This window comes from Puma concolor, chromosome B3, assembly GCF_028749965.1.
Source record: "Puma concolor isolate L17-30 chromosome B3, mPumCon1.1.hap2, whole genome shotgun sequence".
Taxonomy (NCBI): domain Eukaryota; kingdom Metazoa; phylum Chordata; class Mammalia; order Carnivora; family Felidae; genus Puma; species Puma concolor.
In genome coordinates this window covers 93,474,666-93,501,466 of record NC_141672.1, presented here as the reverse complement: position 1 = coordinate 93,501,466, position 26,801 = coordinate 93,474,666, and the positions used below count along the sequence as shown (strand labels likewise).

At 38.9% G+C, this 26,801-nt stretch overlaps 1 protein-coding gene across 6 annotated transcripts in view; it reads right to left on the bottom strand.

Annotated features, from left to right (window-relative positions):
• The window catches only part of SLC12A1 (solute carrier family 12 member 1), a 109,225-nt gene that overhangs the window by 13,081 nt on the left and 69,343 nt on the right, over nucleotides 1-26,801 (bottom strand). For all 6 annotated transcript variants that reach the window (XM_086710624.1, XM_086710628.1, XM_025918975.2 and 3 more), the window contains 6 exons: nucleotides 22,111-22,251; nucleotides 19,475-19,581; nucleotides 15,464-15,546; nucleotides 5,012-5,155; nucleotides 2,052-2,183; nucleotides 1,702-1,813 (listed from right to left, as the gene is read on the bottom strand). In XM_086710624.1, coding sequence (XP_086566750.1) covers nucleotides 1,702-1,813; nucleotides 2,052-2,183; nucleotides 5,012-5,155; nucleotides 15,464-15,546; nucleotides 19,475-19,581; nucleotides 22,111-22,251 — 719 coding nt within the window. The remainder of the gene's footprint in view (nucleotides 1-1,701; nucleotides 1,814-2,051; nucleotides 2,184-5,011; nucleotides 5,156-15,463; nucleotides 15,547-19,474; nucleotides 19,582-22,110; nucleotides 22,252-26,801) is intronic.

The following is a 26,801-nucleotide window of genomic DNA, read 5'->3' as shown; positions in this document are numbered from 1 at the left end:
CCAAAGACAGAGAAATTCATGTAGGTACAAACCCTGGAAACAGAAAATCCAACCCTGCATTCATGTTCTAGGTAAGAAAATACAGAGCTGTACATGCTTCCTTATCATTTGGGGGGGAAAAAAGAGGACAAGTTTTAACATTACTGGCTATTACCTTGCTGATAATTTTTATAGAGTTACTGACAATGTACTGAAAAACTAATAATTATGTCATATATATTAGAGGTTCTTTCCCTGGCAACTGGAATTTTTTATATAATTTCAAATTTATAGAAAAATTGCAAGGACAGCACAAAAAAAATCTCAGATCCACCAGCTGTTTATATCTTGCTCTATTTCACTGAACACTTTTTCTTCCTTATATATAGCTACCTCTATCTACAACCTTCTTTTCCTTCTTTCTTTCTTGCCTTCTATCCCTCTGTCCACCTGCCCATCTGCCATTTAAAGTAAGCTGCAGCCATCAGGTCCCTTTCCCTCTAAACACTTGGGTGGGTATTTCCTAAGAATAAGAACATTCTCTTATACAAACCGAGTATAATTTTTGAAAGCAGGGCATTTAGCACTGATGCCATACTATCATCTAATCTACCGACCAATTTTAAATTTCATCACTTGTCCCAATAAGTTACTAAAGGCTTTAAGAAATAGAAATTATTATATAGAAATTATTATAGCTATCATGTTACTTTCCATTTAAATATGACTCTCTTTAAGAGGAATTAAATCTATATATCTATGTCTGTCTATGTCTATGTCTGTATCTCTATCTCTATCTCTCTATCTCTATCTCCCTATCTCTATCTCTATCTCTATCTCTATCTCTATCTCTATCTCTATCTCTATCTCTGTATCTATATAATATCCTTCCAGGACAGAGGAGAAAACATGAAAAATTACTGAATAAAAGCCTGTCATTATTTTGTGATTTCTGGAAGGCCTCAGGATGTAGTCCTACCATAAGGGAGCAAGGGCCACTCGAGGTCGCTCTTCAGATTTCCACCAGAGACCTTTGGATGCACCACATTCTCAATATCCTTGCTGCCTCCACAGCCACATGTCAGACCTCTGTGACTAAATTAATGACAAAGCTGCGAATTTCCACGGTGGGCACTTATTTATTTTTTTAATTAAAGGAGTTTTCAACAGTTATTCATTTAAACTCTTTCAAACTACAGATGAGAAACTGGGGACCGAGATATGTACGGTGACCGTGACAAAGCCTTGCAGCTCGTTGGTGGCAGAGCTGGGACAAGGATCGGGTTCAGTCCTTTAGTTCTATTTTAAGTGTACTGTGCTACAGTGACCACCACAAATCAAAAGGTTCGACCCCCCACCCCCACCCCAAGGAAGCTATTGAACACAAATCCCTTCGGGCTTTTCGTTTCTTGGATACATTTTCTAGTCAAACCAAAACAAACATTATACAAGATAATGATGCTCTCAATAAAGAATTGAGATGAGACTTCTGTGTCAAATTCCTTTTAAAAGCATTTGTGGCAGGGGATCAAGGGACATGAAGACAGTGATTACAAAATGTATGCAATTTATTGACCGGAAAACCAAGTAGACACGAGGCTTATCGCGGTGGCTTTATCTTTAAATCTGTTGTGCCTCAAAAACACTTAAAGTTCTTAAAATTAAAGGATTGAAACAAAAAACATCCCAAGTGTTCTAACAAATGAGTGATGAGTTACTCACGCAATTTTTTCTTCTTCAATGCGGTTGATCTTCCCTCCAACATAGATCCTTAATTTACAGTCTTTCCATTTTTTTCTGAGAGTCAAGATATAGGGGATAAGGAGTGTTAACCCTGAAGAAAGAGTAAATTATGACAGAAAGTATAAGCATATCTCACTGAAAGAGAATGAATAGCCTTATATCTTTATTCATTCCCCCATTTGTTGCTCCTAAATAATTTAAAATCTCTGGGAAACACAGAAATATTATTCTTAAACTGATATCATTTTCATATACCTTCCCATGCAGTTTGTTAAATTTATCAACACAGTAATTTTGCTCCCTAGTGTATATTCTGGAATTGTTTTTACCTCCGTCATCAAACAACCACCACACATCAATTGTGCCTTTTCCCTGTTTCTTTTTAAATTGGGTGCTGGCTTCCACTAGTTTCTGGTTGAACTCCCCCACGTGCATTGACTGGATTGTGCTCATGCTGCTGTCTGTAATGAAAGAAAAGTGGTATACCTATTGGTCTTTTGAAGAAAGAAACAAAATAACTTGCCAATAAATCCATTCAGGAAAAGAGAGGAAGGGTCATGAATTTTAAGTGTTTTTATAGCTACAGGTAAACAGTGAGCTATGAGAAGGGGAGATAAAGGTCAAGTCCCACAGTAATTTAGGTTACCTTCAATAGTCCAACAAAATATGATATTGGTTTTATGATTACAGTTTTCATTATAAAACAGTAGATTATTTTCAAGTTCTTAGTAATCTCCAGGGTGGAATGTATTATTTAGACAGGTAACGATGCTAAGTTATCTGACACAATAGCCAAAAAACCCCCATTTTACAAAATTTCAGATATAACTCAATCATATTTCAAATTTACTTGAAACTAGAACATGTGGTGATTGGTTTTCTAGAGATAAGCAATAGAATCAGAACTATTTCTTCATTAGAGCATTCAATGAGTACAACTGGTATAAATTCCATGAATGTCTGCATTATGAAAGTGGCTAGGGACCAAATGCATCTTGACTCTATGACCCTTTGGACCTAATGTCAGCCTGGCTTGCTCTCTGTTTTCAAGGAGACTCCTGAAGCCAAGGAAAAGCCATGGAGCTCTATGAAAGAGATGAAAAAGCCAATACGGAAAGACAAAATTCCTTTACTGGAGTTATAGATAAGGGTGCACATAAAGTACTTAAACATTTTTTTTTTATGCTTTTTCCACCCTATCAAGGATACATTGAAAGTCTGCTAGGGAATGAGGCCAGTTTGAGCAGGACCCTCACTCCTATTTGCCAGTAGAGGTTTTTGTTGCTACACTGTATATATTATTTCTCATTTCCATGTCTTTTAAAGTTGTGACTTTATTGCTCTATTTCAAAGAGATGATGTCAGCCAAGTGCTTAGAGTAGGGCTGACAGCTGCTTCTGAGCTTCCTCTCTGATCTGAGAGGTTCTGAAGATGCTTTGTTCTGTCTTTTGCGGCATCCATGTTTTGGGCCTGTCAGTCCTGAAGCAATTATCTTACATTGCTTCTATCTCCCTAGGACTTCTGAGGGAGAAAGTAAATATCTTTACAAAATGGACCAAACTCTGCTCCCACTTACATGCAAATCAAAGCATCCAGGGGACTCACGCATTAGTGTCTGGAGGTAGGGTTTGTCCTGATCTAGAACTCAAAAGAGTTGTCAACCAGCGAAGGCCCAGAGCAGTGAAGGGGCCTACTTTAGAGCTGCGTTTGAAATTTTAGGTGTTGAAAATAAAACATAACATCATTTTGCTTTTCGGAGCAATGAGACATGTTGACTTTCAGAAGAGTACCTCTTTGCCAAAAGATTTGTGATGCAGAAACAGGCTTCCAAAATAAATAATAAGTCCCTTCTCATTAATAAGAACATTGATGCTTCCCTCCTCTGCCATCAGCTAAAGAATAGTATTGGGCTATGACTTCTGAATTTTCCATTGCTTTTCGAGACGGTAACTAACATTGAAAGACTGAATGGTAGAGCAGATTCAATGAATAGTTAACATGTCTCATGAATAAACCAAATAATTGAAAAGGAAAGAAGATAGTTAGAATCTAGATGGTCTTATTCTAATATTTACATTCTGAAAGTCCTGATGTACCTCCAGCTTTAGATTCAAACACATCATTTTCCTAGACAATGTCATGTTAAGGTACATAATATATAATAAGCTTTCCCATAGCCCATGGAATATTCCAGAAACCCGAGGGTACTTCCAGTATTTGAAGGGGGCAATGTTTATATTTTATGTTATAAATATGTTGTAAATATATAAAAATATTGTATTACAGGTAAAATTTCATCCTTGGACTATAGTAGGAAAACAAGCAAACAGGTCCAAACTTTTTCCAGGGTATTAGAAGGCCTCATTGAAGAACCTCTTTGAAAGAGGTCAAACTAGCCTATCAGCCTGCTAAGGTGCAATATGGATCTTGCTATTTGATGTAAAAAACCTCCCAGAGAAATAATCTTTTCTGGGCCTCATACCAAGTGACTTCAGTTAAGTATAGGATTATTTGTGTACGTTAACATTATAATTTTCTACCAGCAGAGGTCGCTGTGGACCTCATTAAACTTAAACCCATGGTTTTTCTGGAAAGAAAGCAATTTCTTATTTACAAAAAAGTTATATATTTGAATCACCTATTTATAAATTTTACAAAAAGCTCTCATTCTGTGGTCTTTCGTTACTGGGGTGTATATTGGACATTCAGAGGTTGAGTGTACCTTTACCTCTCCGCTGAAATCTACAGGTAATTGGTATTAAGAAAGTTCCCAGTCCAGAATTCAGGTTTGTGATAAAGATAGCTGCTTTTTGAAACTAGGGTTCTAGCTGGATCCCTGATTTACCTGTACTAGTTAATTTAAGTCTCCTTAAATGTCTGCAAGGTGTGTGTGTGTGTGTGTGTGTGTGTGTGTGTGTGCGCGCGCGCGCATGTGTACAGATAAACCCATTTGGGTATTCGTTCTTAAATTTCTATCCCCTTTCCATTTTAACTAAGAAATGTCTATTTTATGGCACTCCAATCTGCTTAAGCACTTCAGGACTCCCAAACCAAATATTATTATTTTAAAATTAAGTTTTTACACTTAGATGGTACAAAGGGCTTAATGTTATTGATAAATGACAACAATGTCTACATCTTATCTGTGCTATCGTCTTGAAAGAAATGTCTTTCAGTCCTGAGCTACACTCAATGCCCTCAACATCTTAGATGCTGACTTCTGACCCCTATAGATACTCAAGCAGTGGCTCATTTCATAATCTTTCTTGCAAATTTGGAAAGCACTTACCTTTCTTAGGCGTTGGCTTAGTGATGTTCAATTGGCTGGCTTTTTTAAACAAGCCTCGGATGCCTCCACTGCCTTCTTCACATTCGTTATCTTTGATAGTGGCTTCCAAAGCCAGCCGCTCCTGTTCCAATTTCTCTAATTCATCTAGTGAAAGAAGACAAAACTCACTTACTTAACTCAGTGACAAAGTTTCTAGGAACCATCTCATAGACTATTTTAATATAAACGTGGTGGATATGCAATAAAATTAACATCACGTGATTTTTCCATATGATTATTAAAAGGTAATGCATATCAGTAAAGTATATTCAGAAAGTAATAACTAGCTTGGGAAAATATCTCTATGTGTTGTTATAATACATGAAATCACTGGGCTTTTTATTTGTGAAGTCCAGGGAGGCTATTTAATGACATCTTTATTCACTTCTGGCAAAAACCAAAATGCCAGATCCATTGTACATATGGATGCCACTGGATGTACACTGTATGCCACTGATTTACTGACCTAAACTACTGTGTCAGATATTTTACAAGTAGAGGTGACAAAATTACCAAAGTATACTGGTATATATCAGGCACCCAACAATGCCTCCTGAACTGCAACGTAAAACTAGACAGCAAGAAGTAAGGAAAGGTAACCAAACTTTATAAAGGCTTAAATAAGCTCCGAATAGAAATTACAGTGAAAAATATCCACTAACAATTCTTTCTGATAGGCAAAATACTTTCTGGAATGAGTGACCAAAGGGAAAGAAAGAAAAGCTGAGGTTTCTGTGTGCCTGTCCGAGTTCAAATTGCTAAGAAGGGTCTCACAACACTCGAGTCTGGAACAAGAGTCAAGCTGTGCAGCCTCCTGTCCAGGGCTTAGACCCAGTTTCCAAGCTTTGATGTTGCATCTGACTGCCTTTTATCTTTTTTGGATTCTGAATGTGACGAAAAATTCCTAGCTCCTACGTAATGCCCTGCATCCCTTTCTGACCTCAACCTACATTGGGTCAGGGTAAATAAGACTTTAAAAGCAGTCATGGGACAGTGCTTAACGAATGATGGGCATTTTTGCTTACAGTGGGCAAGGTGGCCTCTTGTCAGATCCCCTCATCTTCTTGCTTGCTGAGAACAGAGCCTTAAAAAATGAGCAATGTTCCGAGGAACAGAGTGGAAAACCTAGATTCAGTGTTACAAAACACTGGTAGGGCTTCTGTAAATGTCAACCCTTGGAGCCCGTTGCCTTATCTATCTGGGAAGCGAAGCTATACAAACTCTAGATTTATCAATTATGTACTAACTAAATCTGTCAGGACAGTCACATCCCTAGACGGTGCTGTTATTCAGCTACACAGAATTGTCTGGCCTCTTTCCAGGTCTTAGCAATTAATCTTTTGCCAGTGGCATGAGATTTAAGGTCAAATCACCCATGTGATTTCCCCAAAGCCTCAAAGGTTCTCAAGATCAGCAGCTATAGAAAATCTGAGAAATTAGACTGATGGTATTAAAGCTCAGACAGGAGTTGCTTACCCCTGACTTTTGAAAGGTGAACACAAGCTGCATTGCACTGGAGGTCATGACCCATTACAGCTATGCTGCTGGCTTTATGTGACATTAAGCAAGTCATTGACTTTTCCTATGCCTCTGATTTCCTATCTGTGAAATGGAAAATTGTAACCCTTCCCCTTTCCCACTCTCCCAGCTTTGCAAAAAGAACAAACAACAGTTTCTGCATGGTACTTTGTTGCTCCTTAAAGACCAAAGCAATGAGTGTGTTCTATAGGCAGTGTATTTATGCAACTTCTGGAAATGGGCTTAGTCATGCAAAGCAAATTGAGTATTTTAAGAAGCCTGGGAGTTATTTTAGCAGTTACCATTTATTGCGCACTCTTTGGGTGCCAGGGATTGTGCTGCATATTATTCCTTCCCAAATGCTTCTGAGATAGTTGCTATTGTTACCCTCATTTTGAAGATGAAGAGACTGAGGCTCAGAAAGGTTAAGTGATTTGTCTGATGTCACCCCGAAAATAACAGGGTTCAAATCCAAAGAGGTCTGCTTGACTCCAGATCCTGCATATTTCCCTCTATGACGACCTCTTGCTGTTTGCTCATTACTATTATTTCAGACTTGTCCCTTTAACCTCCTACTCTTCATCGTCAGATGAACCTGGACACTCTCAAGCACGTGGTGTAATGTCAGATTAACTGCCCTATGCTATGGTCCCTCAAATGTACCATATAAAGGGAGGATCCTAAAGATGCAGGTGTAGGCTGCCCCAGAGCAGCCCCAAAGTATCATGCCCCTTGCTTTCATCTACTGTTTGGGGTGCTGTAGGGGCCAGTTGAGGGGTCATCCACCCTTTGCAGTCGTCCGGAAGGCGCGTATTTGTGTGCGTCTTCGGGGGCAACTGCCAGGGCCATGCTGGGGAAGGGTTTCTTTTGCTGTACTTTTTTGGCAGACTCCAGCACACCCTGTGATTAGACACAAGTTGCCACATTCTTTGTCCTCTAGTTTGGACAAAGGAGGAAAAAAGATAAATCCTCCTTTGTAACAGAGTCAGCTGGCTGAATGAACTGGGAGCTACTCCAACTATTTGCTCAAAGGTATGTACACAGCCCATCCTGGACAGAGCAAACTGCAAAATCCCAGGCCCCAGAGACAAAACCAGACTTTGCTTGAATGCGTCAGATTCCGCGGTCCCCTCAAAGACAACAGACAGAGACCGACGGAGAGAGTCTGTTCTAAGGGCTAAAATCTGCTTGCTTGGCCCTCTTGGATTTTCAGATCCACACGGTGGTCTGCTCACTTGCACAGTGACTTTGCAAATTCTTATTAGAGTTAATTCTTAATTATTCCCTTTGTAGGTGATCTAAGGGCTCCTCCTGTGCAATCCATCCTTTTCTAATTTCAGTGCTAAGGAGAAGTGACGGTTTGATTATCTGTTCTGAATCATCTATCTGGTGTACAGCTTGCTTCTGTTCACATGCGAGTCAAGAGTGGACTTTGTGAAAACATTTCTTTCAACAAGAGTACTCACCAGCTGACTTGTGGAAGTGTGCCATTGGCCACAAAGGGGGGTGAGCCAAGGGAGTATGAATGGAGAGATATAAACGGATTTCCACGAGCACAAAAATAAAAATTGCTCATGCCCTCATGACTGCATCTGTGATGTTCAGGATTCACAAAGCCCTTTCCTCATAGTCTTATTTGATCCCAACATGAGTACAGGGATGCAGGCAGAACTAGTGGCATTCTCCCCATTTTACTGGGAAGGAAACTTGGGCTCAGAAAGTTCAAGGTTGCACACTGGTGATGCAAGCCTCCTGCTTCCAATTCTAGCTCCCTTGTTCCCATCCTTCCTCAGCAATAGGCCCTGACTGCCAATAGCTGCCTGTTGAAGAAATCCACAGTCTGCATTTTTTTGAAGAAGCCATCCCTAAATCTCTCAATTAAAGAAATTTTTATAATGCTCTATATGTCCATGATACTCTGCTTCAAACTTTATTCCAGTAGACATAACTGCGTGACCTAGACTAGTTTTAAGACACATGTTTTTTTATGCCCTCTAGACTGCAAATTCCTGGAGGGTAGCTTATTTCATACTTCATCACCTCCATTTATTGAGAGTTTATTTTGTGCCAGGTACAATGCCAAGCACTCTGCAGCCATAATATCCTTTAATCCAAAACAATACATCTGTGAGCTAGGGGCTATAATTATTTCCATCGGAAAATGTGAAAAGTGGGACACAGAGAAGATGAGTCATTTGACTAAGGTTATACACAGCCAGAAAGTGTCAAGCTGGGATTTAAACCCAAGTCTGACTGATTTCAAAGTCTTCACATACTGCCTCTCACATTCTCAGCTGTGCCCAAACCTCCCTCCTCGTGCCTACCATCACAGTAAACACTCAAGAATAGTTTGTTGGGATAAAAGAACAAGTCAATGCTATTCAACACAGTTCAATACAGTTGAAAGTATCTCTATAATGGAGGGAAAACAAGTGAATTGTGGTCACAGATGAGCATGTGTAAAATCATGTGGAGGGGGGATACAAAAGACAATGTTGAAAAGGAGTCGGGTTAATGCCATATACAGAGTTACAGAAAGAGGACATAATAGGGGCTGTTGGCCCAAACCAGGCTGGAATGTCACAGAGGGTAGGACAGGCAGGACTGATCACAAGAAGGAGAGTCAAGAGAATGAGTCTTTTCCCTGGAAAGACCCACCACCTGGGCATCAGATGGGAATTTGAATCTTCCATAATAGATAATTCTATAGTCTATCACAATTTACAAAACCACAATGCAAGAGAGAGAGAGAAAGAGAGAGAGAGAGAGACTGAGAGAGAGAGAGAGAGAGAGAGAATAAGAGCCTGACTTTCTCTCATTCCAAGATTAAGAGAGTTTCTGAGGTTCTAATGATGGAAGAAAAAGCTTAGACCTTTCTGTTCTCTCACTTGAGTGGATTTGTAACCAATTCCTCAGATATAGTCCCAAACAGTTCTCATGGAGAGAACAAAGAGTGACCTTGTTCCATGTCTTCATGCAAATGCCAAAACCACTTGAACAGTAGTTACCTGTTTTCAAGTCCTTTATAAATTGATTGTATGATAACCAACGGGAGTGACTATAGTTTGAAATTCAATTTAGTTGTCAAGATTGCCTCAAATGTTCTATCCCCAGTCTTTATATATATATATATATATGTATATATATATATATATATATATGTATATATATATATATACATATATATATATAAAGATGTTTTCAGAAATAGGTAGGAGTCTACACATTACAATTCACTTTGAATCTCAAGGATGGAGAACAGTCAATTATCTGACAGCAGAAAAGGGAACAGGGAAACCCACTGAGGAATCGCATTGCCTCCCATTTCACAGCATCCTTTCTCTTTATTAATTATTAAATTATGATTCTTTCCCTGGTCAATCAATTCAAAGCTGTAAATGCTCACATGAATCAACGTGACTTACCCCAGATGAAGTCTCGTTGAATTGAAGGCAGGAAGCAATCCTGCAGTGGTTGTCTTCCAATCAAGTAATTATTTACTACCCTGCCATCTGTCTTTATTTTGCTAAGCTACTCCATCAGACACAGCAGAATCCCCATGCTCGGAGATGGTCATAAATCGTGTAGTACTTACATGGAGCACTTGACCGCAATATATTGCGGATCACGTTTCATCATTTTATTCCTACCAGTGCAATTTGGACTCTTTGTTGTAGATGGCAAACTTGCTAAATACCCCTGGGAAGCTAACAATATGAAATATTGCATTTTTTTGTGTTGTCAGGCAATAAATTAATTTATTAAGAGAAACTGTCAGCCATCAGTATTGGATGAGTTGCTGCAGTGTACAAGTTAGAATGTTATGAGCATCGATCTTATTTATATGAAAAAGTTATTCTCCTCACATAATCCTGTGACACAGTATAGAAATAATTGTCATTAGCTGGTAAATTACCTATAAAGCTGATTTCTATTCACTGCTTTATTAACTACAGTATATGGGCACTCTGAATTGCTAATATTTCCTTTAAATTATAATCTGTGATGACACTGTGGTGCCTGTGTTGGAAAAGCTATGATGATAATCATTAACATAGTATAATGCAATACTTAAGATTTATCAGGCTCTTATTAAGCCCTATATTACAGTATAATATAATGAAACACAAGCTTATTTCTTCCAATTCAAAATCTAATATGAGGGTGGTGTCATAAATTACATAAACTTCAAAACAATGCATGGAAATGTGGCATAAAGTTAATTTCTATCATTATGCTGTTGTTTTTCTGCATGTTCTTCATGTATTTGTATAACACTTTTTTGTTTACTCTAGATAATTGGTACTTATAATTATTTTATTAGCATCCAACTGTATTTTTCCTTTCTTGAGTAAGAAACAGAAATATTTCAAACATCAAAGTTGATATAAATTGGATACATCCCTTGGGAAATTAAAAGGGGATGCAGTTCACTGCCAGGATTCTTTCAGAAATACTACAAAATTTGCTTGCTGTATTGCCTTACAGGACTAAATTGATGGTGCATTTTGGTGGATGGAGCAGGAAAGGGTGGGAGTGATATTTTCCAGCTACCATCTCATCTTTCAGCTTGAGGAGATCAACATAACATACAAAGAAAATGTGTAATCTTAGTCATTTTGCTGTCTAGCTCTCCTTCTTAAAAGGTAGACTGGCAGTTTCAAACAGCCACAGGTTTGAATCTTACCTCTACCAATTGCTAGCCTTGTGAATCTTGGGTAAACCTCAACTTATTACCTGTTCGCTGGGGCAAAGATAGTACACTCTTCATAGGGTAGTTGGGATGACAAATGTTATGATATATGTGAACATGAGCATAACACGTAGCACATAATAAGTGCTAAAAATGGTTAGGGGTGCCTGGCTGGCTCAGTAGAGCTTGTGATTCTTGACCTCGAGGTTTTGAGTTCAAGCCCCACACTGGGCATGGAGCCTACTTAAAAAAAAAAAATGGTGGCTCCTGTTGCTGCTAATGTATTAAGTTCTACCAGAAAAAAATATAAATTAATTATGAACACTGAATGAGAATTAGTATATCTTTCTGCAGATGTAAAAGATCCATAAAAGAGAATAGGGGCATAAGACAGGAAGCCTGAAGATCTCTTTGCTACATTTTTGCACAGGATAGATTCTCAGCTTTATCTTTTAAAGCTCTTCATACATAATCATAGAGTATACATATCACACAGTGGTTCTCTATCCTATATAAATGCTTGATCTTCAATTTCTTCTTCTCCCTTACAATACACTGGATTGGCTGCATCAGGAAGTTCACCTAATCCTCTTACATTGCCTTCTGTTATGAGGGAGACAATCATACATGGCCAGATAGAATCTGGACCATCAGGCACCTCTCAAATCCCTTTCAGGCTTTTCCTTCCTGATGAATCAGTCAACAAAATCCCGATCCTCCTCTACCTGGAGACCAAATGCCCCAAGAGAAAAACAGGCAACTAGAGAGCTTGCTCTACCTCCAAAGAGAATTGACACTATTGTGCACAATCGTCCGCAATTTATCACTCTACACTTATAAATCTACATACCTAATCATCATTCCTCAACTCTTTTGCTCTAATTTTAGAAGATGAAGCTTTTTTTTTTCTGTTTCAGACCAACTCTTCCATCCATGCCTATCCCATGATTCATCCTATTCCTCCAGAATCTTACTCCATGGGTCATCCTTTGTTTTCATTTCCATCTTCAATCTCTCCCATTATCTCGGGCCCATTTCCTCAGTGTGAAAACATGACCCTCTCTTGCATTCTAAGGTCAATAGGTCTTCCTCTGGTAAATCTCAATCTCTTTCCTCTCATTTGCATCCAAACTTCTCAAAGTGGTGGGCCACATCCATAGTCTCTGATTCTCTCCTCAACCCACTCCAACCCAGATCCTGCCAACACCACTCTACAGATAAGATTTTCACTCAGATTATCTGTGCTGTGTCAATTGCATTTCAGGAACAATCTCACTGATATTTCCTGCTGTATTTGACAATGTTGATGATTCTTATTTTGAGCACTCTATTCCCGTAGCTTCTGTGACACCACAGATTCCTGGTTCCTTTATCTTTCTGAGGGCTCCTTTCCTGCTCATCCTTTGGGGGATTTTCCCCTGTACTTTGGGGCTCTCCACTACATGCACTCTTTAGATTTTATTTTCCAGTGTCATTGTTTCAAGTTTTACCTTAACTATGAAGTCTCCTGTACCAATCCACTTGGGTTGCCATAACACATACCACAGACTGGGTGCTTAAATAATAGACATTTACTTTCTCATAGTTCTGTAGACTAGAAGTCCAAGAAAAAAGTGTTGGCGGGGTGGTTTCATTCTGAGGCCTCACTTCCTGGATTGTAGATGGCTGTCTTCTTCCTTTCCTCTGTGCTTGTCTGTGTGCTAATCTCATTTCATAAGGACACCAGCCATATTGCATTAAGTCCCACCCTTGTGATCCTATTTTATCTGACTTACTTCCTGAAAGACCCTATCTCCAAACCCAGTCACATTCTGAGAAATTAATTCGCTACAGAACTCTGGGGGAACATAGCTTGGCCCATAACATCTCCTAAATGTGCATCTCCAGCTCACACTTCTCCTTTAAGACCAGGACTATCTAACTGCCAATTGGACATTTCCGGTAGAATTTCCCACAGGAGATTGTTTAAAACTAAACCAGGAGATTGGCTTCATTAAACCTACTCTTCCTCTTGTGTTTCCCATTTCCACAGGCAGTATCACCATTGATGCAGTCAGCCAAGGGGTCCTTTTTCACTCCTCCCTTTTTCATATCCAACCAACCCCCAAATGCTGCTCTGTGTGTCTTCAAAGTACTCCTGTCCTTTCCTCTCCATCCCTAGCTCTAGTTCAGGCTGTTTCGTTCTCTGCCTTTGATTTTTACAAAAATCTTTTTGATTTGTCTCTCTGTTTCCATTCTAGCCCCTGTAACTGAAAGAGTATGAGATGTAAACCCCAATTTGACCACATTATTCCGTCACTTAAATCTCTTCAATGGTTCTGCACTGTCTGCAGAATATTTCTACACTTTTTAATATGGCAAATGAGGCTTTTAAAATCAGGATCTTGGGGCGCCTGGGTGGCGCAGTCGGTTGAGCCTCCGACTTCAGCCAGGTCACGATCTCGCGGTCCGTGAGTTCGAGCCCCGCGTCGGGCTCTGGGCTGATGGCTCGGAGCCTGGAGCCTGTTTCCGATTCTGTGTCTCCCTCTCTCTCTGCCCCTCCCCCGTTCATGCTCTGTCTCTCTCTGTCCCAAAAATAAATAAACGTTGAAAAAAAAAATTAAAAAAAAAATAAAATAAAATCAGGATCTTATATCAGCAGCCTCAAATTTCACTATTATCTGCTTCATACTTCCTACTTCAGTGACCTGAATCTGCTCTGGGTAGCCCATATACCCCATCCTTCCATAATCCTGTGTATTCACACCTTTGCTTGATGCTCTGGTCTTTGTCAGGAATGCTGTTTCCCAAACTCATTTCTCTTTCGCCCAACATTGCCTAGTTAACTCTACTCATCCACTAGATATCAAATCTAAAGTAACTTCCCTCAGAAAGACCTCTTGGAGTAAGATGTCCCTCTCTCTTCTCCATTATACTCTACAAATATACTTACTAGCACACTAATTAGTTTTGGTCTACCCAGCACCATCATTTACACCATGTCTGGTACACAAGAGACACCCAAAAAGTATCTCTTTGTTTTAGTGTTGGTCATCAGGGGACTCTATTTTCAAGTTCATCTGAAGAGATAAGTCATGAATTAGTTCCCTGTCCTAATATTTCAATGACTATTTAGATGTGTCCTTTATCTCATTCGTAAGTTTAAACATAAGTTATAACAAAAAACTAAGTTTTTTTTAATAAATTTTTTTTTTCAATGTTTATTTTTGGGACAGAGAGAGACAGAGCATGAACGGGGGAGGGGCAGAGAGAGAGGGAGACACAGAATCGGAAACAGGCTCCAGGCTCCGAGCCATCAGCCCAGAGCCCGACGCGGGGCTCGAACTCACGGACCGCGAGATCGTGACCTGGCTGAAGTCGGACGCTTAACCGACTGCGCCACCCAGGCGCCCCACAAAAAACTAAGTTTAAACAGAAGAGGGTATGTTTAACCTCTTAAGATTAAACAAGTATACTGGGGCGCCTGAGTGGTTCAGGCATTTGAGCATCCGACTTCACATCAGGTCATGATCTCGTGGTTCTTGAGTTCGAGCCCCACATTGGGCTCTGTGCTGACAGACAGTTCAGGGCCTGGAGCCTACTTTGGATTCTGTGTCTCCCTCTCTCTCTACTACTCCCTTACTCACACTGTGTCTCTCTCAAAAATAAATAAACTTTAAAAAAAATTAAAAAAACAAACAAACAAGTAATCCTCTAAAGGGAAAAAAGCAGAGTTACTAATCTGAATTAGTGTTTCGGCCTCGGACTTAGATTAGTGATTCACAGCATGATACATTCAGGTTCATTTCCATGTTGGCTGAAAACCAGATCATAGACTCTTAAAAACAAAATACATGGTTTTTTGAGGAAAGAATTAATCTCTATTTTCTCAAACATCTTGCAGAAATTAATTCAGCAGTTTATTTTACCAAAGGTGTTTATTTTCAGTGATGCTGGCTTTGTAGTTTTGTGATAAGAATAATAATTTATGACTGCCCTGGATTATTCCATATTTTATTTTGCAGGACAAAGGCGGTTTGTGTTAGCAATGGAGAAAACACTGGGGAAGTGTATACACCTCAGGTCAGCACAAGAACATAAGCTCTATCATTAGGGGGTTTTGTCTGTATTGTGCACTGCTCTATCCCCAGCACCTAGAAAAATACCAGGCATGGAGTAGGTGCTCAATAAATATCTGTGGCTTGAATAAAGAAAGTACATACCTTGCACTTGAAGAACCTGAGAGATGTCAAACCCTTGGCTGATTCTGACTATGACCACACCAATCTCAAAATCAAATGCATCACTGAAAGTGAAAGCAAAGTGGTTATTTAAATGACCCCTTTAATCTTGAGGTTTTGTACTAATAGTAAGAGAGTCTAAGATTCTCAATTCTAAGATTTTAACATAACTAAACTATGAAAATTCACTTGAGAATACAGCCAAGAGCTGATGCCTTTTGTTAGTTAGTTTTTCTCCCTTTATGCCTTTTAAAAATGTATTCTGGATAAAGGTAACTGATTCATTTACTCTGGAACCAATTTATTCAAATAATACTGTCACCTAGAATTTTGATTAAGAGCTTGTTACATGCTTTTAAAATAATTGTTTCATTTCTAATGTAAGCAAAACAATCACTGAAATATTTAGAACAGAGAGTTTCTAGGCTGCAAAGACCCTTTGAAATTATCAGCCAAATCCCTACTTATGGAGAAAGAATCCTACAACATTTCTGACATCAAGTTCCCAGTTAAAAATATCTCCAGTTCCTTTAAGGAACTTTCACCATTGACTTTGGGCAGACTGTTTGAAACGATGCTTTTTCATAACAACCCAATGCCGTTGGCTGTTGTGCCTTCTCTACACTCAATCCAATAGAATTAGATTTTCTAGAAGGAAAAGAAAGGCTCTCTTTCTTTTATCTCTGTTCTTGTAGAATATTTTTTTTTCTCTGCTCCTAAATATGGGGCAAACCAATTACTACTTTGAGTTCATTAAAAATTTTCTCCTTAGGGGTTCCTTTGTTCAGTCTCAAATGGATCGGAAGCCTAGGACCCTTTCCATAGAAGGTCACCCTCTACCAGAAATCATGCAGTTTGTGATTGTCTTATATAGGCAAACAGGTTTCTAATAGCCAAAGTGAACCTGAATTTTCAAATAATGATATGAATAAACTCAGTGTAATATGAATATCCATTCAAAATTCAATCTATAAGTGATCTTCACTTAGCAACATAGACCTAGCAAAAGTCGCCACAAAATAAATTCCTGATAAGTCTTGTTTCTAATTGTCCTTGATTGTAAAAAGGAGACAATGTGTTCCACAAAAAATATTTGGGTTCTGTGCTAGGAAGAATAATTTTAGACTTCCCAAAGACATCCACATTCTAATCCCTGGAACCTGTGAATATGTTACTTTATGCCGCAAAAGGGACTTTATGGATGTGATTAGCTTACAGACCTTGAGATGAGATTAACCTAGATTATCTAGGAGGGTCCAGTGTAATCACCAGGGTCCTTAAAGTGCATTTGGGAAGCAGAAGAGGAGGTGAGGGCAATGTGGTATGACCCATCAAGAGCTTTGAAGATGAAGGAAGAAGGCCATGAGCAGGACTGCTCTAGAACCTAGAAAGGGCAAGGCTGGGGAATCTCTCCTAAAGCTTCCAGAAGGGAATATAGCCTAGCCTACACCTCGATTTTAGCCCAGTGAATTAGTGTCAGACTTTTAACTCACACATCTGTAGGCTATTAAATTTGTGTTGTTTTAAGCCACTAAGCTTGAGGCAATTTTTTATGGCAGCCAATGAAAACTAATACAGATTCAAATTAAAATTAAGCCATACCTAAGAATATTATAAACATTTAAAATCTTTTATCTAAAGAAAAATTATAAAATTCTATATTATTGTAATAATGCCCCCATGTTAACAGTAATACTATGCTTTACTCTTACTCACAAAACCAATCAAAATAGTTAGAAAGGGAAATATAATACAGTATGGAGGTATGATGGTCTTCCCTTCTATATTGACCTCACTGCTGTGGTAGTAAGGTCATTTAGCCTTACTAAGCCAGCTAAGTTTTATACTAGTATAAATTTGAGCCACCTTAACACTGAACTTTACTACCAATAAGACCAATTTGGTATAAAATCCAGAAGTCTCCTTGGCCTAATATTATTGGGTTTGATTATTTTGGTCCCTTTAGATTTCTAGAATGTTTCAAAGGTGGGCACATTGGAAGATGACCCCAGATAATTTTGTATCAATTAATGGATACTAAATGACTGACGGTTTACATATGTCTTATTTGCTTCAATACTTTTTTCCCCCAAAGATGGAGATGAAATTTCTTTCCTCTCTGTCCCCCTTTTTTTCCCAGTGGTAAAGATGAAATTTTATTTTAGTATCTGGATAACAGAGAGCAGCTCTAATCTATTTCCAAGAATGGTCAGCAACTGACTGTTTCTGAATATATCAAAATGCTGGTTGGTGAACATGGTAAAATTCTACCTTCATCACCTGCTTTAGCCTTAACATACTGAACTTAGGGTATCACCAGGGGCCAAGTGGCAGCATTTGGCATCCAGACTTTATACCTTCGGGAAACACAATTCAGGAGAACGCATTTAGTACACAAGTTCCCCATGTTAGAAGGATTGTTAAGTGAATGTGTTTGGTCAGTAAACGCATACAAATTTCAGATGATGAAAAATATTTTTTTATACTTCTTTTCAATACACTAAAACTAGAGTGCTTTTATAATGTTCCTTAAATCTCTCCCAAACAATGATAAATACAATGCTCATTCCAGCAGGGGCCAGGACATAGCCTGGTATAAGAAGCACTGTGAATACATGTGCTTGTTTTGAAGAGGTGAGGGTTTCTTTCCTGTGTATTACAGACTTTTTTTTTTTTTTTTTTTTTTAATTTTTTTTTTTCAACATTTATTTATTTTGGGGACAGAGAGAGACAGAGCATGAACGGGGGAGGGGCAGAGAGAGAGGGAGACACAGAATCGGAAACAGGCTCCAGGCTCCGAGCCATCAGCCCAGAGCCTGACGCGGGGCTCGAACTCACGGACCGCGAGATCGTGACCTGGCTGAAGTCGGACGCTTAACCGACTGCGCCACCCAGGCGCCCCTATTACAGACTTTTAAAGTTCAGCCAGACTTCTCAGGGCACATTCCCTACCCTGTTGTATGGAATCAGAGCAAAGCCAGACGCCAGATGGGAAATATTCCATTTTCAGAGCTTTTGACAAAAGATAGCTGTTAGCACAGCTAACATTGCCCCCCTAGACAAATATGGCTAAATATTTTCAAGACGGGAAGAAAGGCTCAGTTTTCTAGAATGGTCACTAAGGGTACTCTGAGCCTTTCCATATGTGTAGACTTCATTTTCACTTATGCAAAAGAAAGAACCAAGCCAGGTAATACTTTCGCTATACATGTACTATTGGAGGCAGCCTAGCATTTTGGTCATGAGCTTAAACTTTGAATTTGGATAGTCCTGGGTTGGAATTCCAGCTATGTCACAACTGTCATTTTCTGCATGTTACTTAATTTTTAATGTCTGCATCTCTCCTTATAAAATGGGAACAGTATTAGCACTTACTTCAAAGTCTTCTTGTGGGAATTAAATGGGATAATTTGTGTGAAGGACATTAGCCTGGTGCCTGCTAGTCTCTTAAAGGCTATCATTACGACCCTTGTCCCAAGACTTTTCCAATATATAGATATTAGATGTCATGTCCCATTTAAAACTCACTTTTTGTCCTTAAACCAACCCAGAGACACTGATATATGAAAGCCTCATATCAGCAAAGAGGCATCTGAGGCTCAGGGGTAGTAAACTCCTTATCCAGGGCTCAGAGGAGACGATGACTGAATTGGGCACACCAGCCAATCCAAGATTCCAGGTGTTTTGAAAGAACACTTCCTTCCTTACCTAGCTGTCCTTTGCTTTTAATCTTATGAATAGGTTTTAAGACTGCAAATCTTAATAATTACCTTTTTCTTTGACACCAAGTTTCCTCCACCCTGCTTCCTCTGACACCACCCTGCTTCCTCAAGTTCTATTATTGGCAGTGTTTCTTGCACTTTGGTAAAGAATTCAGAGTACCAGGGGAATGTCTTCTTCTCAGGCAATTTAGTCTGGTACAACAGCACCTGTTATGTAGTGCCCTGGTTAGTGGTTTGTAAACAAGAACACGTCCTGAAAGCCATCACTTACTGTATGATTCCCACATAGTTCTCAATCTCTGTCAAGGGAGCTTTCCTCCAGTTTTTTTTATATCCGATCACCAGAGTGTTGGGTTTCATTCTTCCTAAGCCCGAGGCCTAAACAGAGGAGATAAACACATGGGCAATCCTTTCCAGACCAGGAAACTACCACTGCAAATGAAAAATAATGTCCAAAAGAGCACTGAAGTAATGTTCTGAAGATTCTGAAGATTAGATTACATTTTAGAGCATGTCCTTCATGCCCGTACCCAAGCATAAAATAGAAAGATTAGTTCTAAATCATCTCAGCCATAAATGGATTTTAGATGACAGAAATGTAGCTTTTCTAAATTAGCAGTCATTTGCATTTCTTCTGACACACTCATTAAAATGGTTCAATAATTTAAAATCAAGTGAGGGTCGGCTTAACTGTTGGCATGCGTGTTGTAACTTAGTGGTTCAAAGCTCATTTCCACCTGTTTTACCCATAATGTCATTAGCAATAAAATCCATGTTTGGAAAATTCTAAGATACAAGGATCACTGAAACTCGTACTTGTATTATTTATCGAAGGGTAATGGCGCTATGTCTCTAGGACCTAAGCTTCTTACCTGATAGTATCATTAATAGCCATCTTCCATATCAGGTTTCACTCCCCCCCCCCCTTAGATGACAGGATATGGCTTCCAGTTAATTAAACTTAATTTGGCAATAGTATTGAATACCTATTAATTACAAAGTGTTATGTCAGGTGCTGTAGAAGAGCAGTGAAGCATATTCTTTAGCCTTAAGGAGCTTGGAATAAGGTGAAGAAGGCAAGATACACACAAATAATTATAATTCAAGTGCACATGCAGTAGGAACTCATATGGAAGCATAAGGGAAGAAAACCTGAATTCTAGCTGTGTCTTCATGGATGGCTTCAGGGGAAAGGTGCCATTCATTCCAGATCTTGCAGGTCAGTTAGAGGTTGACAAGCATGGAAAAGAGAGCAGTGGGAGTGAAGGAAGAACACTCTGGGTCACAGGAGGAGTGAAACCAATGGCCAGAGCAGAACACATTAAAGGGGACAGTGGTGAGCAGGAGGAAGCAGGCATTGATGGAGGGTTCCTGAAATAAACTTTGCCTCCACATCTGTTGTGTTTCTCCTAGAAATGTCCAGGTGGCAAGATAACTCCTTACAGCCATCGTTTGGTGCTCAGCAGATACACGGCAGGATGGAGCTTGTCTTTTCTGTGACTACAGTTTGGGGATGTGGTCATTTGTACCATAAATTCTTAGAAGCAAAGAAGTCTTCATCCAAAATGGATGGTCATAATGGTCAGTGCTTCCCTTTAATACCACCCTGTCTTTCCCTTTGTACCCCACTTTTCTTTAAGGAAATTCAAGTGAACAAGCGTTCTGCATTGTCGAATGTTTTATGGTTTCTTCTGTATTAATATAAGACTTACTTTCCAGACCTGTGTCTTTTCTCTCCCTGCTTATTTCATGTCAGACCACCCATTCCTTATTGAAAATTTTATTATTTCACCAATCTTCCAAGATAATTTTACCTTAAATGTGTAACCTTCCCAACATATTTCACCACAGGGCTCCTGAAAAGTAACTCACTAAAGACAATCAGCTTCTTAAAATGACACCTATTTCCATGGTTTGGCAAATTAGTAACAGGTGAAAGGATGCTCATTGGGGGTAATAGGTGTTTCAGAAATGGCTTCTGTGTGCAGCTACTTTGCAAGAGTTCTTCAGGAATATAAGAGACAGAAATATACCAAATACTCTTAATCTCCAAAGTAGTACAGTTTATTTTTTCTCTCCTGACTGCATAAGCATCAGTGTCACCTGGACGTCATCCTGAATTTTGTCATTCCTGTAAACGGTAACTCTGAAAGCAAATACATCATTCAGTACATATAGAATCAGGGCTTTCCAACCATATTAAAGCCAGAATGATTAGAAAGCCAAGCCCTACAGTTTCTTGGGGTCTCTTGGATTGTTTGAAGAATGGTTCACCATTCTATTATGATCAGAACTGGGGAAAGACTCTGTGTACTAATTGTGGAAGGGGAGAAAAAAAGGAAAGAATAAGGGAGAAAAAGATAAGAGAACCAAGGGCTTCCGTGTTGAGCCACAGAGATTATTACATTTTACTCAACATTCTGGAAATAATTTAGGAGGATAGGGAGATTTTTACACCCAGATCACCATGCATTTATTTAGTCGAATCTAGCAGCTTGCCCTCGCGCCATTCACAGAAGAAAAAAGGAGCAGAATGCCTGACTTGAGTATTGCTATATGCAGTATGAGATGCAAAAATAGTTTGAAGTTTTAATAGGATCCTGAATGTCGTCAACCATCAGAACAAATTTGCATTTCAATAAGTGTGGGGACAGAATGTATGCTGGTGGCCAAAGGCAACCTCATTTCCCATTTCCAGCATATCATCCATAGTTCATTGTAATAGAACCTCTCTGCTTTTGTTTTAGTTTTGCCTCTCCTCAGGAATTCGAAATGAGTTCCTTAACCATCTGCATTGATCTCTGATGCTGGGCTGCCTAACGGGAGCCATTCACTTTGGGAGCCTCATTAATAGGGAGTGATAATTGTCTTTTGCCTCCGTACTCATTCCCTCAGTGTCAGCCTTACCTGAAGGAGACTTCGGACACCATCTCTGAAACAGTCTGCTGCCACTGCAGCATAAAAAGCCTTGATTTTGTTCTTGATAAGCCAGGCCTGCTTTTTTGCCATGCCGCTGTTCATCTCTTTAACACACAGCTTGCGCGGTCCCTGTACGACACGATGAAATATTGGTTAGAAGCCCTGCTATTATCCATTGCGCTGCTGTTGTTTTCTAAAGGACAAAAATAGCCAGCAATGCCCCATCGAGTTAAGAAGTGGGAAAGAGGGAAAAACACCTCACTAAACAGGGTTCACGTAGACTCAACCTTTTGGAGCAGGCCTCTGCTGCTCCCATCATTCACTTTCCACCCAGAATGTCCAGATGCGTTAACACCTGTTTAATTAACTGCCTCATGCCAATGAAAGAAAGAGCTGAGGGCATCACGGCACAGGAGGAAAACACTGAAAATGCGAATGAAGAAATTCAGGATAAATACACAATCAACCTTTGACTCAGTAGCAAGAGGTATGTTTAAGAACACTAAGGAAATCTCAGCTAGACCCCAATTTGAAGAAATGGGCAGAGATCTTGGCAGTCAGAACATGGTGGGTTGCCACTTTCCTTGTGTAATGTTGACCTACCCCGATCCAAATAAATTAAGATTTCCCTCTCACTCAATGAATTTCATGGGAACAGAAGTTCATATACCTGTGGCATAGGAAGAATACGGGAGCTTAATAGAGAAGAAGGTAGGTATCGTGGTGGTAGATGAAACATTTTATAACTTTAAGATTTGAGTTCTGGAAATTCATTTCAACTAAAAATTTGATTCTTTTTCTCCTTCCTTACAGGTCCAAGCCAAGTCTTTTCTTTGCAAGTTTCAAATCACCCCTAAAAGTGTTTCTGATGATCTATAATGTGCCTGATAGGATATGAATCTATTTTCCTAGGAAATTCTTCCAACTCATGAACAGATTAGGTATGTTGTTGAATTGTCTTAGATCTCTTACAAGCTACCTAGGATCTTGACGAAATGCAATGTGTAGGTCTGGAATGAGGCTTAAGATTCTGCATTTCTAACAAACCCCCAGGCCATGCTTGGAGTCACAGTCTTAGAGGGTCTTTCACTAGAGAGAAAGGGCTTGGGATGTATGAAAAAGATACCAGGATTTGTGGTCTGCAGAAGTGGTTTCAAATCTAAAATTGGCCGTTTGGAAGAAGTTAATTATTTCTGAGCATTGCTATAATTTTCTGAAAACAGGGATAAAACCTCTAGCCTGCAGGGTTGTTTTGAGCAGTAATGATAAAGTGCCCAGTCTGATGTCTGGAATATAGTAGGTGCTCATTCAAAGTTGGATGATTTTAAATGAGTTTTCACAATCATGTTGGAGCCCCAGACCTATTTCTACCACTGTGTTTGTTCTATGACAGAGTTTTGAATTGGGAGCCAGAGCTGGCTCTGGCACTGGCTGGCTGATACCCTGGCATGTCATGTGCCTTTTCTTGGTGTGGGTTCTACATTTTAAAAATAAGGGAATTGTCTAGTTCATCACTGTCCAGTATGATAGCCCTTATCCATTCGCTGTTGAGCATTTGCAATGTGTCTGCTCCACACTGAGATGTGCTGAAAATGTAAAATACACACTAGATTTTGAAGCCTTAGGATGGAAAAAAAGAATGCAAAATATCTCATTAATATTTTGTATATTGTGCATATTGAAATAATATTTAGGATGCATTACATTAAATAAAATGTATTAAACTTAACTTTTCTTGTCTCCTTTTACTTTTTTGATGGCTGCTAGAAAATTTTAAGTTACATATTATGTTTCTATTATGCAATACTAGACAATCTTTGGTCACTTCCATTTTAATATTCTATTTGAAATGGATCAGATTCATTATGTACTAATTTTAGTATTTTTTCTAGAACTTGCCAGCTTTTCAGAAGACTTGTCAAAAACTTTTTAAAACAGTTTGGGGGGCTTACATTAAAGTTACAAAACAAGACCCTTCAAAGATGATGGGTAAGTAAAGATACAAGGAGGACAGTTATTAAGCCAGAAGACCTAAACTAAAGAAAGATATGCCATTATGGATAAAATTCTGCTTAGGGTTCTAGAATGTCCATGCATTTTGAACCATTAGTTCTCTTTGGGCACTCTAGACTCCATCAGCTGCAAAGAAAGAAGAGATATTTTTTCAGGGAGGCTCAATGGTAACAGTATCCATGTGACAGAAGAATAACCAACAGCTAGAAAAGGTATTGGGCCATCAGTATATTGAGTTGTACCACAATGACTGTGCCCCCCTGGGGAAAGTGGCATTGATTTAAACAAATGCAGTCTAATGTATGTCTATTATTGTTATAAAAACCCAGATTAAGCATTAATTGTGACAGAAAGATGTACTTTAATGCCTAAATTTGCCATATTGAGAAGTCATAAAAATATTTCAGACAGAATCTCTCTTTGCTAAAAGCGATTATAGTATCATTGTAGCACACTTACTAATGTGAGGCAAGGCTGCAATACAAATGTAGTAAGGAAAAATAAGCTAACAAAGAGGGAACACATACTGGAACATAATTACTCTCAACATTCAAATATGTCATAGTCACAAAAATGGATTTTGCCACTCAATTAAAATATTATAGAGATTAGCTCAGTTAGGATCCAAAATATGAATGCATAAATTAATTCAGGATTTGAACAAAGAAGCCCTAAAAGTCTTGTACGTATTATAACTTTGACATTGATTGAGAAAAGGGTAAAGAAATTCTAATTATTTAGTCTGGAGAAGTAGTTGATGGGATGCTACCTCAAATAAATGAATATTACGAAAAGAATTTGCGAATGAGTTCCAACATCATTAGATCAAATAGAGAAATTTGGGCCAAAAGCAACGTTCTTTCCAACTTTCATTTTTCAAGACACTGAGAGTCTTACTGCTCTTTGCTTTCATTGCCGCTTTGGTTGGAAGTGTGGGAAAGGGAATTTTTCCTTTCTGATTTGGTCCATATTTCATCTCACCATGTGCCTAGCGCCCATTCTCAGGTCATTTCATTTTTCCTGCATTGTGCCATGTCACTCTCTTATGAACGTCATGACAGAGCCTCGATGACTAAAGAATAATAGATGCGTCTATAAAAATGCATCAACTTGGTGGTTGTGAACATTGAGACGAAGAGGTTGAAGATAGAAGAAAAAATGAAAACTTTAGTTTCCTCTGGTTCATCTGTGATTGAACTGCCCTCTGCTTTGCCAGAGTTAGGAGTTGGTTGTGTTCCCTGAGTTTTCTGAAGAGTGTCTTTGAATTCAAATAGAGCTTTAGGTTTTATTAAGATGTTTTCTAAATTTTAAGAAAAAAAAAGAGAGAAAGGAAAACAGTAAGGGTGAAATTCTGTTAAAAGGGGATCTACGTAAGGAAGCTGGTCAAAAGCTATCTGTCATGTCCTTTACCATGAGAGGAGAGCAGGACAATCAAGGTTTAAGGAATGTGAAAGAGTAGGCAAACATTAATCAAAATAGATCTACATCTTGGCACACTTATGTGAAATGAGTAGAAGAATGCCAACAAACCTCAGGTAACATTGCCTTTGGAGAGGGGGAGAGCCATGTGCTAAGTGGTTTTAACAAGGACTTCAGCTTGAGCTGTGGTTTATTTCATTTTAAAAGTGAGTAGGAACATTTATGACAAAAATGTTAACAGTCATTAATTAAAAGAAGTAGGATATGGGTGTCATTTTATTTTATATAGTCTAATCATATGAAATTGCCTGTATCCAACAGTTTTACATTCGACAAAAATGTAAATTTCATATGCTTCGACCTAATATTTTTCTTAATGTTTCAAAATAAAAAATAAAAACAATCTAAAAAAACTTTATTTTTCAGCCACCAGAACAGCACAATGTACTTAATAAAAGATGCCACCGTACACTTGAAAGTCTTTTGCAATTTTAAGACAAACAAAATTTAGAAAAGAGCTAAGTATTGCATTTGGGGGGCAATAAAGGCTTTATCTGATTTGCATTCTAAATCCCAGATCAATTGGATCAAGTTTCCATCTTTAAAGTATATTTGTCTTTGATTTGTTTTCATAAAAATTACCCTGCCTTTCAACTAAAGCTGAGAAGTATGTGAGTGAGTGACTGTTGCAGCATGCACGATGTCTTCTCGCACGGGGAAAGTAAATGTGAGATGGCACCAACTGAGCAAGGTATACCCAGAGAACTAAGGGTACATAAACCCAAACTAAGTTATTGTAATGATTGATTTTATTATCGCTCTAACTCCTGTGAATGAGGTAAGTGAGGAGACTAATTGACAAAGAAAGGCAATGTGTTTTTATGTTGGGAAAAGAGGGTAGAATTGGTGGAGATTGCAACCCCTGACTTAATGCTTGCTTGTGGCTGAACCCCTGAATTAGACTACGCTTGACAATATGAGAAGATACTAGAAGGTGGAGTCCTACTCCCTCTGATCTTTCTATGGTGATAAGAATGAAGCACAGAAGAAGAAAATTACTTTTGTTCCCATTTTCTTTTCAATGTTTTATATTTTTGAGAGAGAAAGAGACAGAGACAGAACGTGAGCGGGGGAGGGACAGAGAGAGAGGGAGACACAGAATCCGAAGCAGGCTCCAGGCTCTGAGCTGTCAGCACAGAGCCCAATGCGGGGGGCTCGAACCCATGAACCGTGAGATCGTGACCCGA